Source organism: Panthera leo, chromosome A2 (assembly GCF_018350215.1).
Source record: "Panthera leo isolate Ple1 chromosome A2, P.leo_Ple1_pat1.1, whole genome shotgun sequence".
NCBI lineage: Eukaryota > Metazoa > Chordata > Mammalia > Carnivora > Felidae > Panthera > Panthera leo.
The window spans coordinates 119,560,881-119,575,697 of NC_056680.1; the positions used below are offsets into that span (position 1 = coordinate 119,560,881).

The window sequence follows — 14,817 nt, forward strand, 5'->3', positions numbered from 1 at the left end:
GTGCCATCCAGCTGGTCAGCCTCTCAGGGCACAGAGCAGGGTAGAGTAAGGTGAAGAGTGGATTTAGAAGAGGCAGGAGGAAAATTTCCAGCACAACGAGTAAAGAATGTGGGGGGAGGGGTATCAAAAGTATGTTAAAGGAACAAGAGGCTATCAGAAACAACCCAATAGGCTTGAAAAATAATGAAATGATAAAAATGAAAAATTAAAAAATCCAAGTTATATATTCAATGCAGTTGATAAACAGCAGATTAGATAAATTGATACTTTAGTTGATGGATAACCAGCACAAGAGAAAATTAATGAAGGGGAAGATAAATTATCCACAAGAGAGCACAGGGAAACAAATAAATGAGAAATATGAGAGGAAGGTTAAGAAGCATTGAATGGGGAGGTTTGACATATGTCTAAATCACTGATGTTTTTGAATAGGTAATATTCAAAGAGTTAACAGCTAGTTTCCAGAAATGAAAAAAGATATAGCTCCTCGGATTCATGAGGCCAATGATCTTGAACAGGATATGTCACAGCTAGGCACACTGTAGGAAAACTTCAAAACCTCCAAACAGACCTCTTAAAAGCAGTAAAAAAGAGAATATAGCCAAAAAAAGAGCTAATAATTAGATTGATGGTGGACTTCTTTTTGTCGAGAAAACATGTCAGAACACAGTGAAATAATATGTTCAAAGTGCTGAAGGAAATTAACTGTCAGCTTGTATTCTATACCAAGCTAAATTTTTATTCAAAAGAAAAGACAAAATGAAGACATTTATAGGCAAAAATTGAGAGGGATTACTACTAAGAAATCCTCATGAAGACACTTTAAAAGCATATGCTTTAGGAAGAAGAAAAATAATACAGAAGGAAGGTCCAAAGTACAAGGAAGAATTGTGAGCAAAGAAAATCACAAACTTCTACTTAAATCTCTCTATATAGTTACAAACAGAGATGGAAGCAAACCATAAGGGTCTTTTAAATACAGAGAACAAGCTGAGGGTGGAAGGGAGTGGGGATGGGGCAGAGGGGGTGGGGAAAATGGGTGATGGGCATGGAGGGGGGCACTTGCTGGGATGAGCACTGGGTGTTGCACGTAAGTGATGAATCACGGGAATCTACCCCCAAAACCAAGAGCACACCATATATGCTGTATGTTAGCTAACTTGATGATAAATTATATATATAACTTCTCTCCATTCTGTGGGACCTTGGGCAAGTCCCTCAACTTCCATAGATCCCTTAGAGTTCAAATTTGCAGTACAGAGACTCTAAAAGTGACTGCTACAGTGTAATTGGGGAAAATAAGGAAGAACACGCCACCTAGAACTCTTGGTGCAGCTCTTGGGACTCGGTTCTCATTAGCATTTTGGCAAAGGATGTGAATAGGCAATCTGCAAAAGAAGAAATATAAATAGACGCAAGTAAAAATTTAAACCTCACTATGAATCAAACAGATACAAACGAAAACAGCGATGAGCATTTTTTCCCCACCAATCTGAGTTTAAAAATATCTCGAATTCTTAATTCTGGTACATGTGGGGCAAGTCTTGGAATGAGTAAAAATTGAGACGATTTTTCCAGAAGGCCATTTGGCAAATTGTATCAAGGCCTTTAAACATTTTCATAGCCGTTGACCGTGTTCAGCCGTTGACTTAGCCCAGCAGACACCTCTCGAATTGTATTTTGAATTTGTACCATTTATGTAGAACATACTGCGTCTGGGGCTTTCTAGAGTTGTACAGCTGGTGGCCCTACCGTTGCCATGTTCAACTTAGAGCAATGAAGCCTAAGAAAATAAACAGAAAGGCACCCATAGATTGATGTGCAAGGATTTTTATCCCGGCATAAATCAAAAAAGCAGAATCGGTGGAACAATTTAAATTTCAATCAATAGAAGAATAATGAATTAAATTATTGTAGATTCGTACAGTGGAATTTTAGATAGCCATGAAAAACCACATTAGGAATATGTAATGACATGGAAAACTTTTAATACGACTTCATTCCAAAATGAAGGTAGCTCTCTTGTCTCCAATTATAAAAATAAAATACCATCATTAAAAAAATTACACAATATAGAAAAATTAAACTGCTCATAGTAATTTCAATACACAAAGATAGGCACTTTTTAAAAAATATAATTTATTGTCAAATTGGTTAACAATTAACATTCTGCACTTTTGATGCAGATCCTAACAAGTTTTTTTTCCATGTGTATGTTCATATTCCTACATAACATAAAATGCAAAAAGCAGACTACAAAAGTGTTAATCCCCACAGGGAGACAAACACAACTACAGCATTAATGTATTTATGCATGCTGGTGGGAATATGGACGGTTTTTATTTTACTCACCTCTCTTTTACTTCCAACATGCCTACAGTTAGCGTGAGTACTTACCTTCTAAGAAAAAAACATTTTAAGTAACATACAGGCAGTAAATGATTTGATATTGAGCTAACTTAGGACTATTTCTTTCAGTGCTTTGACTATAAAATATAGACATATTCCTTTTGCGAAATGAGAAATAACACTCATTAATCATGTTGCCGTCTTCCTCTTAATGAAGACATGCAAATGCATATGCAAACAAGCTGAACTTCTATTATGAGGCTGTGACAGGAAGCTCTGCAAAAGAGAAGGTAATGATACAGTTTGAAAAGTGGGAGGGCAGAGGAAGGTGAGTGGTGGCAAAAGATTTCCACTCTGAATGCCTTAAAAGTGCTGCATGAACCCGATAGTGGTCTAACAATAATAAAAGAAGACGGCAACCAGCATTAAGAAACGAAAGCTAGTCATTATGGTCTGACACACAGAGTGTACCAGGATGGGGACATGAAGACTCGAATCCAAATGAAAATGTAGAAAGTTGTAATACTGCTCAGACTTTTCCCTAAGACTTGCCAGATCATCATACTCAACTACTTGTCAAGTTCAGTCAATATTACCCGTGTATGACTCTAGGATATTTTTATCTAATATCACACATTTGGATCAAAACTGAGAAAGGCATTTCAACATTGAAACATTTTGTCTACACAATTCCATGGGCTCACATGTCTAGACATACAAATTGAGCAAACTCAGCATCCCCCAAGATCATTAACGTTCAGTAGGAAAGGCCTTGATGTCACAAGAGGGTATGAAGCATTAACGTTCTCAATATAACTGTCCCAGAGAGAATTGGAAGTAGGCTTATAGAAAATTAAATTCCTTGGACGGGGAGAAGACAATATCAGACAGCATCCTATTGTGTTAATTTGGCTTCTGCCCTTTTGTGTGGAAAATCAGGACAGCCTGCTGCCTTTAGATGGCTTGGGAAACCAGAACAAAGATAAACACTCGATTGATTCTACAAACGTTTTAAAAATTCTATTACAGGAAAGATTCTTGGGTTTGGGAAGGGATGATTCTACAAATGTTTTTAAAATTCTATTACAGGAAAGATTCTTGGGTTTGGGAAGGGAGATGCAAAAATGGCAAAACACCATTGTTGCCCTCCAGAATCTTCTCATGCCATGAGAAAGCCAGGTGGAAAGACAATTGCAAAACAACAGAATTTTTAAACGGGCTGAATTGGTGGAGTAAACACAGGAAGACATTAAAAGACAGTTGCTTAGTCAGGGACTGTGATCTCTTACGATTATCATAGACCTTGCTACTCAAAGCAGGGTTCACGGAGTAGTAACACCCGGGAGCTTGGGAAAGACACAGACACTTAGCTCCCACCCCCAGACCTCCTGAATCAGAATCTCTGAGGGTGGGATCCAGTCTTAACAGGTCTCCAGGTAATGTTTATAAGGTTCTGAAGTTTAAGAAGCAACCTTTATCTGAAGTACAGACATTTGTGATGTAAGAGGGCATATGAGCTTTCCTGTTGCTTGTTTAACAATGCATAATTTAAAAATCAATGATTACATATGCCCATTATAGAAAAATTAGAAAGTGTGGAGGGATACCAAAGGTGCCAAAAATCACCTTTATGAATTATTAGTCGGGTTTCTCCAGAGAAACAGAACCGATAGGATATACGTGTGTATATATAGGTGTGTGTATATATATATGGACGCTCATGCCAATATATACTGGCTCATGACAGTTCTTTTATATATGGAGGCACATGGTTATAAGGGCTGATAAGCCCCAGATCTGCATCGTGCATCAGCAAGCTAGAGACCTAGGAGAGCTGATGGTCTATTTACCATCCAGAGGCCAATAGACTGGAGACCCGTGACGAGCCAGTGCTTCAGTTCAAGTTCAAAATCAACAAAAGAACTGGTGGTGTAGTCTGAAAGCTGTCAGAAAGAGTTCTCTCTTACTCAAAGGAGGGGGGTCTGCCTTTTAGTTCTAGTCAGTCAACTGATTGGATGGAGCCCACCCACATTAGGGAGGGCGATCTGCTTTCCTCAGTCTACCGATGTAAATGTTACCCTCGCCCAAAAACACCCTCACAGAGACACCAGCCTACTCTTTGATCAGATACCTGGGCACTCCATGGCCCAATCAAGTTAACATATAAGATGAATCATCATGCCTGAATGAACCAATATAACCATTTTGGTTTATTTAACGTGCCACCTTTTCAGTTTCAACCCTGAGGACTGGGAGGGTATCCGGAGGAGAATAAAATCTTCGGATACAGGGAACCAGCTAAGGTACTTTTCATCTCTCTGAATCTGGCATCAATGGAAGTAGGAGGCAAATGCATTCACCTATGATACCACCTCTTCCTGTCCAAGATGAAGGTTTCACTTTCATATATTCATAACACATAAGAAGTGGAGGTTTTTTTTTTTTTCCCCAAAGCAATTTTTTTTAGCTGTGGCGTGAAGTATTTCTCTGGCATAAATATCACCCTTCAACCCCATCTGAGCTGAAAATCCCATTTCTAATCTTCTTTCTGATTGAGAAATGATAGAGTGGATTTGCTGGCAAACATCTGCCTCACTGACAGCTGGCTGCTCTAGAGGGAGTGGCCCTAAAGTAAGTGCCTAGTGTTTATGCTTATTCATCGAGAAATGTATTTTTAAAATCATAACGCGGACAAAATTGAAAGACGATTCGCCCCATGTTGATTAAGAAATTTTTGTGCTAATGTTAGATTTTATTCTATTTTCTCACATCAAGAGGGCTATGGTTACATGATCTTATGAAAGATCTTGACAAGAATTTGATTCTCTTTTCCTTGCCACCAGAGACAGTCCCAGCAAAATCATGGAGCAACATTAACCCTTGCTGGTCCCCATGGGCCCTTTTGACATTATAATCCTATCTTTCCTATCGGTGATTCCAAACTTTAGCAGCACATTGAAACCACCTGGAACTTTCAAAAATACTAATGTTTGCGGGGGCCCCTGGGTGGCTCAGTCGGTTAAACCCCCGACCCTTGGTTTCAGTTCAGGTCATGATCTCACGGTTCGTGGGTTCGAGTCCCACGTCAGGCTCTGTGCTGACAGTGGGGAGCCTGCTTGGGATTCTCTCTCTCCCTCTCTCTCTCTCTCTCTCAAAATAAATAAACTTAAAAATAAACAAATAAAATAAAACACTGATGTTTGTTTCGTACCCACAAGGATGCTGATTGGCTTGTTCTGTGGTGCATTCTAGGCATTGGGATTTCTAAAAGCCTTCTGGGTGGTTCTGCTGTGCACCCAGAGTTGTGAGCCATGCCCTAGGCGATTTGTTACTCAAAGCGTGGTGACATATCACCCACATCACCTGGGAGCTTGTTAGAAATGCAGGATTTGGGGCCTGTCCCACACCTGCTGAATCTGAATCTGGTTTTTTAATTTATTTCTGTATTTATTTATATATTTATGTATGTATGTACTTATATTTTAGGGAGAGAGAGCACGAGTAGGGAGAGGGGCAGTGGGAGAGAGAGAGAGAGAGAGAGAGAGAGAGAGAGAGAGAGAGAGAGAATCTTAAGCAGTCTCCACACTCAGCACGGAGCCCGAGGTGGTGCTCAGTCCCACGACCCTGGGATCGTGACCTGAGCCAAAACTAAGAGTTGGATGCTTGACTGACTGAGCCACCCAGGGGCCCCATGAATCTGTATTTTATAAGACCCCCAGGTAGCCTGTAAAAATATTCAAGGTTGCATACCACTGTTCTTTGTGTTGGTTTTTCCCTTGGTTTTAAAATCAGCTTTTGGGAATTAGGAAACTTATTTAGGTGAAAATAATTATTTAGTTGAATGTCTTAGGTCCCCTCAAAATTGATCGATTAGAACATGTGTCCATAGCACTGTTTAAATCAAAGAAGTGAAAGTTCTAATTTTGGAACTTCCAGCATCTGGAAGCTGGATAGGAGGGAGTTTTTTGTTTGTTTGTTTGTTTGTTTTAAAGTTTATTTATTTTTGAGAGAGGGGGAGGGAATCCCAAGCAAGCTCTGCACTGTCAGTGCGGAGTCTGATGTGGGGCTCGAATGAGCTGAATACAAGAGTCAGACGCTTAGAAATCAAGGGTTGGATGCTTAACTGACTGAGCCACCCAGGCGCCCCTGGGATGGAGTTTTTGATCAGGGAACATTCTTGGTTTCCTTGGGCAAACACCCTCTTATTCTCCCTAACACTATGCCTGTCACTGCCCAGGGTCAGAACACAAGTCCTGCAAAGCCTCCAGAGTCTGGCTTGCCCAAAGATTTGTTTTAGGCAAGGAAAATGACAATGTCCTTCCGGGTTCAAATAGAAAACCATGAATGTTTAAAGCAAAGAAGATGTATCTTAAAAGACTTCATTTCTCTCCTAAGTGAAGGCTCAAACAGGAAAGTATTTACTGAAAAAGCAAAAAGAAACTTCAAACTCAAACTACTGGGTAATTTTGTTTTGGCATGTTCTGAAAAGTATCAGCCAAAGCTGGGTTCAAATTAATGCCTGTATCCTTGATAGATTATTTACCCTCTCTCATTTTGGTTTTCTTCACTAAAGGGGGAATGATAATACCTACCACCAGGGTTATGGCACATTTTGATTAAGATGTAACACGAGTTTTTTGGCCTCAGTTTCCCCAAAGGAAAACGGAGACCGTGATTCCCACTTCAGGCTGGTTGTGAATAGATGATAAGGGCATACAGAGTGCTGAGCATGGTCCTGGCACACGGTAAGTGGTTATTATGTGGCAGGTGATTTTTCTGTATCGCTCGCGGTAGGGAACGTGCGGAGAGGGGTAAGGTAATGGCAGTATTAGCAAATCATCAAATGTTGGTTTCCTTCCCTTTATCACACAGGGGCCAGATGTGGCAGACAGATGAAGTAACCTGCCTGTCTCTCACTGTACTATACTTTCATATTCCATCAGGATTCTTATCCAAAGGTGCTGGTGGGGAAATGCCCCCACGGGAGACATTACCGTTTTGTGTGGGGTGTGTGTATGTGTGTGGTACGTGTGCATATATGTGTAGGTATGGGGGGGGGTGAGAGGGAGTGAGAGAGAGAGAGAGGACCTGAATGTACTTTCTTATAGGCCACGCTCTACTCCCTGGGGGTTCTGAAACATTCTACCCTAGCAACATCCACCCATTCCTCAGGAACTGCTATAGTTAAAAAGTACGTGTTGCACATTAATATTGTTTACTACGCTCATACACTGTCCTTTACCTAGAGATGAGGCATTACTGGGGCGCCTGGGTGGCTCAGTCGGTTGAGCATCTGACTCAGGCTCCGGTCATGATCTCATGGTTCGTGAGTTTGAGGCCCACATCGGGCTCACTGCTGTCAGCGCAGAGCCTGCTTGGGATCCTCTGTCCCCCTTATTCTCTGCCCCCCCTCCCAGTTGCTTTCACATGTGCTCTCTCTCTCTCTCTCAAAAAAAAAAAAAAAAAAAAAAAAAGAGGCACTATCATCTCCATTTTAACAGATAAGTAGACAAAGAAAGAGGAAAAACCAAGTTCCCTGTCCAACCTCACCAGCGGTGTGTGGCAGAATCAGGATTTGAGCTGGATTTATCTCCAAAGCCCAGGCCTCTCTGTCTTCACATACACTCACACAAGTGATGTAACACAGGTAGAGGTGGAAGTTACTTTTGCATCAGATCATTATTCTCCCAGCCTGCTCTGGAATAGCAGGTGTAAGCACAGCATGTTGTGCTCAGAACTCCTAACTGGGCTTCTATACAGCAGACGCTCTATTACACCTATTATTTCATTTGGCCCGCACAAATTCTCTGGGGTATTATTACCCTATTTCAGAGATCGGGAAACTAAGATTCAGTAGCGGGCTCAAGCTCACAGAGCTAATAAGTGAGGAACTAGGATGGAATGGGGTCTGTCTGACTCCGTAGATACGCACGGTACTTTTCCAGAATGACTTCTTCACGCCTCATTTTACAAACCAATGTGGAATATTTGCAAAAGGCTAAAATGTGTTTCCTAACGCCAGAAGACTGACCCAGATATAGTGTCTTTTAGCTTTCCTCCAATGCCCACTTACTCTCCCTCCTTAAGAAAATTAAAGAGATTTTTCTGTTTTGTTATCAAATCTATAACTGCCACAGGGAAAGAAATGAAAACACTGATTCACAACTTTTTCTGGCGGCGGGGCGGGGGGGGGGGGGTGGGGGTGGGGGTGAGGGTGAAGGCACAGAACATTCAGAATATCTGCTTGGTTCTCTGAGCCGACAAGCTAACCCCGTGGATGAAAATATGCCAGTTATCTAGTCGACTTTGAAGCTTGGGTTTGGAGGTTTTATTTTATTTGTTTTAATCTGCTGAAAAGAAAGCGGATGCCAGCATGGATAATACCCATACTTCCCAATTAGAGATCATTTCTATAGCTTGAAATGTTGTCCCAGTAGAAATAGAAACGCCCAGGAAGAGGTGGAGGGGATCCTACTATAGGATAGCCCAGGGCAAGGATGCAGTTTTCTTCCCAGGGCCTAGTATACTTCCTGACACATGCTGAGTGCTCAAGAAACATCACTGAACGAATCAATGAATGCATAAATGCATGGACAGTTAGCAGGGAATAAATGCATTGGATACTTTTATGAAAGCAAGTGTTGACAGTAAAAGAGCATAAAGGCACAGACACTCCCAGACGACGTGAGAAACAAGTTCACTGCACACTTTTGCCCAGAGGAGACTTGGGGCACTCTTCACTTTAGTTTATCCTAGATTTCTCTTATGACATTGAAGGCAGAAAAGATTTTTGCAGTCGCAAATGTCAGAGAACAAAGCCAGAGGATCCAACATGCAGGAAAAAACGTATTCCGTGAGTTTCTGCGCTCCGTCGTGAGTTTCTAAACTGATTTTTCCCTTCAGAAAGAAGAGCTCCTGTTTCTCTCTCTGTCTCCATCTTTCAAGTCCAAGAGGTTGTAGCTGATAGCACGACGCAGTGTGTGTGTGTGTGTGTGTGTGTGTGTGTGTGCGCGCGCACGCGCGTGTGCACCACACATCTGATCCCCTCAAGTTAAGTGGCCAAATAGGAAACTCAGGGCCATACTCCAGGAGCCCTCTCCACTTCAGTGGAGAGCCAGGAACACCTGTGCTTGTGGCTTGTGTGTCGCCACTAGGGGTCCCCAAGCAGCAAGCGATGTGAACTGGGAATTGGGTAGCTGAGGCGGCCTTCCTTTGTCTGCACCCCAGGTGTGGACTCCTTTTGTTCAGAGGCCGGGCTGCTACCTGCAGCGTCTGAGCTGTCTGCAGGGTAACCCCACCCCGGGCCGCCTGCACACCTCTTCTGAGAATAGGGAAGTTTTCTCAGCTTCTGCCTTTAGTTACGCCCGATGTTACCCCCGAAGAGCCAGTGTTTCCCTTTAACAGGACTAGGAATCTTTGTGGTAGAAACACAGCTTAAACTACAAAGGGAAATATTTCTCACTACAACAAAGAGTATATCGATGTTGGGAAATTGATAGCGAAAAGACCAATTTCCAGGGTACAGTAGAGTATTCGCCATAAAATATTTAAAGCTAGTTGACAAATAGCCCCACTATTCTTCCTGGAATGCCGGCCACTGGATTAATCTTGAAAGTGAGGAGTATTTCATTCTGTGCTTAGCACAGAGGAAGGGAATGACCTTCACAAAGAAACACCCCAGAGTGCCTGAATCATGGGAGCCCATCTCCAACCACAACGGCCACATTCACCCTGTGGTGTTTTCTTGTCTGCTTTTAAACTTCAAAGGAGAGCAGAGCAAAAATAAACAAATTACAACAACATAAGAGCTACTCTGTAAACAATAAATTATACCAGTTGAAACAGCCGGTGACTGGGGGTGGGGATTATAAATATTTGCTCCATTGGGGCACCTGGGTGGCCAGTTAAGTGTCCGACTTCGGCTCAGGTCACGATCTCGCGGTTTGTGGGTTCCAGCCCCGTATCCGACTCTGTGCTGACAGCTCGGAGCCTGGAGCCTGCTTCGGATTCTGTGTCTCCTTCTCTCTCTGCCCCTCCCCCACTTGTGCTCTGTCTCTATCAAAAATAAATAAATGTACGAAAAGAAAAATTTTTAAACAAATATTTGCTCCATCAAAATTTTACTCTTATATTCTCACCGTTTCAGTTTTTCTTGTTCACAGCAAAACAGTGTCATTGCATGCCCGTCGACTTCTTTTTGTGCTCCAAATGTGTTGCCTGTCATCTTGTTGCCTGGTGGTCAGAGCTACTGATATGAAAAGTCATTGCTGAACATGAGAACCTTTCCTGGATTTCTTCCTTAGTTTACTCCCTTATTCCACAAATATCTCCTGAGCACCTACTGTGTGTAAAGAAAGCCTCATAGGGAATACAAAGGCTAGCCAGATAGGGATCCTGCCCCCGTCCCCAGGCTCTTAATGGAGTAGGGAGATAAAATATGTTCCAAAATTACCATCAAAACAAACCAGAGCGTCTGGCAAGTGAGAGGTACAGGGGGAAGACTAGAGGAATTCAATAGAAGAAAAGCTGGATTCTGGCTTAGGGATCAGGGAAGATTCTCCAAGAAGGTGATTTCTACTACACCTTCAACAGTACATAAGATGCTCAGCAGGGAGAGCGCCGGAAAATGTTAGTGCTGCCAGACCTGGGTGGTACTGGGCACAGTGAGAAGGGGTTACATGTATGAAGGGAAGAACAGGACATACGTTTGGAGAGGGAAGATGGGAAGGCTTTCAATGCTAAATTAGCTTTCATGCTAACAAAACGGTCATTGTTAATCCTCGATAGACCAAATTATAAACAAAATTTCTTTCGTTCCATGAGTCTTTTAATAGCTGAAGAAAGAAGGTAGACATATCTTTAAAAAATCCTGCTTTTCAAACAGACCTAAGATTTTTGCAGCACCAATATTCCCTTTTCCACTGACAAATTGGCATTAGCTAGAATGAATGCCCACGAATGAATGAATGAATGAATGAATAAAATGTGTGAACTAATATCCTTATTGTTTCATTTGGAGAAACGCTTTGGAAGGTCCACAATAGGTTCCTGAGCCTACTTCATGAGGCGGGGTTAGCAGCTTATTTCAGCCACCTGCTCCTAACTTACTGATATTGTAAACATTTTTTTTTTTTTTTTTTTTTTTGCAAGGAACAGCCAGCCTTTAGGCCCTCTGAATCTAAGAAAAGTGATAGTGAGCAATCCTGCCTGCTGAGTTTTTCTCCATTTGTTGTGGCTTTAACAATCTAAATTATTGATCAACTTTCAGATTTTCATTCTGAACCTGGAGCTTTCCATTTGTTCTTCAGAATAATAGGCCTTGGAGTCACGGTCTGTCTCAGACCAACAAGCTAGGTTTCCCCAGTCATCCTGTTTTTATTCGGTAAACACGTTTGTGGGCCTTGCATCCTTCTTCTGGCCTCTGAACCCCGTGGAAAAAAGTTAGTCTGTGTTTTATTCTGCTTGTGTACAGCACAGGGTGGCCTTGGCCTGGTGCCTTCCCAGCAAGTGCCCTTTTTCCCCTTTCATCTGTCAATTTGAGATAATAGAAGTAATCTATTTCACAGGGCCATGCTTTACTTTCCCTAACTAAGGACTGCAAAGTTCTGTGAAGGTAAATGTTATCATCCATCTACAGAAATAGAACTTAACATCCTTTTGTGAGACTTCAGAGATGAATGATGACACCTGTTGTGTATTGCTCAATTTGGGACAAGCAAGACACAAACCCTGGGCTAACTATTAGACATTTCCCTGACAGAGCACGTCACGGCTGATCAGTTATCTCCAGACGCAACGGAGAAAGCGGAAGTTGTTCAGATCATAGATGTGACCTTTCAAATGCACAATTTAAAGTCACTTACAGGGCGCAAACTGTATGCTGGGTACACTGTGGCTTCACACCTATCATGTCATTGAATCCTCGGAACACCCTATATTATCAGGATTCGGGCTGCCGGTGGAGGAACTGAGACTCAGTGAGTGCAGGTAATTTACTCCAGGTCATGTAACTAATAAATGGTGGAGCCATAGTATGAAATCATGTGCTGTCTCCCTTCTTCAAACTGACAGAGTGTCAACCCTACTAGGTGACACGGCCAGGTCAGTCCACCCGCCATCTAAAGATCTGGAGGGATCCACCGATTACTAGTTAAACAACTAGAGGCGCCTTTGATCAGAAGAACTTTGGGAAAACAGGAGGTCGGTTCTGATGGAGAGGTTAAGGTTGTGATGGACCATATACCCCTGAAGGACTCTCGGTTAGGCTGCTTGGGTCTCCTTAGAACAGGCAGGGATGTTCTAAATTCCATGTAGATGAGGGTCAGGAAGACTCCATGTGGCTGAGGAGGGCTCAGAAAACTGCATTAAAAAAAAAAAAAAAAGCCTTATTGGGAAGACATACTGGGATGGCATCCTGAAGGGAATGGAAAAAAAAAAAAAGTTTAAATCAACTAGAAAATGTGACATGAGTGCATATTATGATTATTCAACATTTATCATTCACGGTACATGGGGTGCACGGTTGATGTGGACCCCCTAGGACTGTCTGCTGTTCCTGTGTCACTCCTGATAATTTTTAAATTGACTATGTCCTTTTAACCATGTTTTTAAAAATTGAACTACCCCAATGCGAACACTTTCCACTTTGCTACATAATGAGAGTACTTTTCATTCCTTTAGTGTTTGCTTTTTCCTTTGATCTAACAATTTCTGCTCAAATTTCACAGTTTTCTGTTGCTTCAGGATTGAAAGAACCGATTACCCTGCTGGGAGCGTGAAACAGACTTAAAAAAAAAAAAATCTGTATATTTCCCCCTGGTGAAATTAATTTAGGCTTAAATACAGGGGGAAGGTACACACCTTGGGCTCACATCTCTTTCTCTCCCACACCTAAGCAATTCCTTATCCTGAAAGGGCACAGGCAGACCTGCTTCCAAGTCTTTTGTGAGGATCCTTCACCAGACAAAGTCAGAGAACCTCTCTCTCTTGACACCCGGCTTTGTGTGGGCCTGATGACATATTTGGAACCTATCTCTTTGAAGGGTGACCTCAAAAGCCCAACGGACCCGTTAGTCACTGTCCGTGGCTGGGGTACTTAAGTGCACCTGGCTTGGGCTTCCTAGGGTGTTTTGAGGGTGTTCTAGGAAACACACCTCCTTGCAGGGCAGGGACCATCATCAGCTCCGGAGTAACAAAGGACAATTTGGAGCGGGGTGGAAGGAGCGCTCCACAGCCGCTCTGGCATCCCAGGCCCCTTTTTACCTAGCATCCGTGTCCTTAGTGACCTCGCCTTCGCCCTCCGTATCCCCCGCCCCGGCTGGCTTCGCCGCTCCCAAGCCTGGCCACGGACAGCGAGCCCCACCACCTTCTCCCCACTCCCGGTTGCCTCCAAACCGTGGAGCCAGCGCGGCGCATCGCAGCCGCGCTAGCTCCGCGCCCCCCGGTGGCCTCCCCAGCACCTTGGGGTCCCGCGCCCCGGTCCAACGCCCCCGCCCTGCAGTCCTCAGCCTCCTCCTCCAGCCCCAGTCGCAAGAGCTGTCAAGCCCGCGGCAGCTGAACCAGCCCCGGAGCTCCCGCGTCTCCTCTCCTTCCTTTGTGTGCGCGCGAGCGGAGTTGGGGCGGAGGGAGAAGGGGGAGGTCGCTCTGTCTGTCTGGCTCCTGCCGCCTTTGCCCGGGCTGCTCGAAGGGCCGCCGGGGAGGCGGGAGCCCAGGGGAGGGCGCAGGAGCTGGCAGGGCGCCCCCCGGCCGCCGGGGCGCGGTGGTCCCAGCCGCGCGCGAGCGTGCGCGGACCGCGGCTGGGGCTCCGCTGGAGGCGCGATTAGTCCGCTCGGGCCGCCCCTCGGATCTCCCTCCGCTCCTATCTACCCACCGACACCCAGAGAAGAGCGTGCAAAGGCGCCGAGAGGGACGGAAACCACAAATAAATAGCGGCGGCAGCAGCGCGTCATCTGGTGGAGCAGGAAGTGCAGGCAGAGTCCGGAGGCTGGTGCTTTCTGCGCGTCCCCAGGACTTTGCCATGGGCTGGGGGCCGCGAAGGCTGCGAGCGGCCGGGCGAGGGCAGCGGCGGCGGCGTCCGCACCGGGGCTGAGCCAGCAGCGACGCGCGGGGCGCGCGGAGATGGCAGCGTCCAGCAACTCCAGCCTGTCCGGCTCCTCGGTGTCCTCGGGTGAGTTTCAGCCCGTCGGACGCGGCTGCCGCGCTGGGTCTCTCGCCCCCCGCCCTGGGAGGGGTAGAGCCTACCTGTGGCCGTCCTGCCCCCTCTCTCGGAGTGAGGGCAGGCGTCCGGTGTGGCACTTGTTTGGTTTGCCGGCACCGCGGGCGCCCACAGCACCTCTGCGCCTGACATCTGACAGCGCAGAGGTGGGAGAGCGGTGGCGCCCTTAGTGTGCGAACGGGAGCCTTCTGGGGACTTGGGGAGCAGCAGGCGAGAAGCGAGACGAGCAGGGCAGGCTCGCACTTTCTGGCGCA

General features: G+C 44.7%; 1 protein-coding gene across 1 annotated transcript in view; it reads left to right on the top strand.

Annotated features, from left to right (window-relative positions):
• The first annotated feature begins 14,221 nt into the window (after nucleotides 1-14,221).
• Nucleotides 14,222-14,817, top strand: part of CHN2 (chimerin 2) — a 299,632-nt gene continuing 299,036 nt past the window's right edge. Inside the window, exon 1 of the mRNA XM_042921140.1 lies at nucleotides 14,222-14,515. Coding sequence (XP_042777074.1) covers nucleotides 14,467-14,515 — 49 coding nt within the window. The 5' untranslated portion in view covers nucleotides 14,222-14,466. The remainder of the gene's footprint in view (nucleotides 14,516-14,817) is intronic.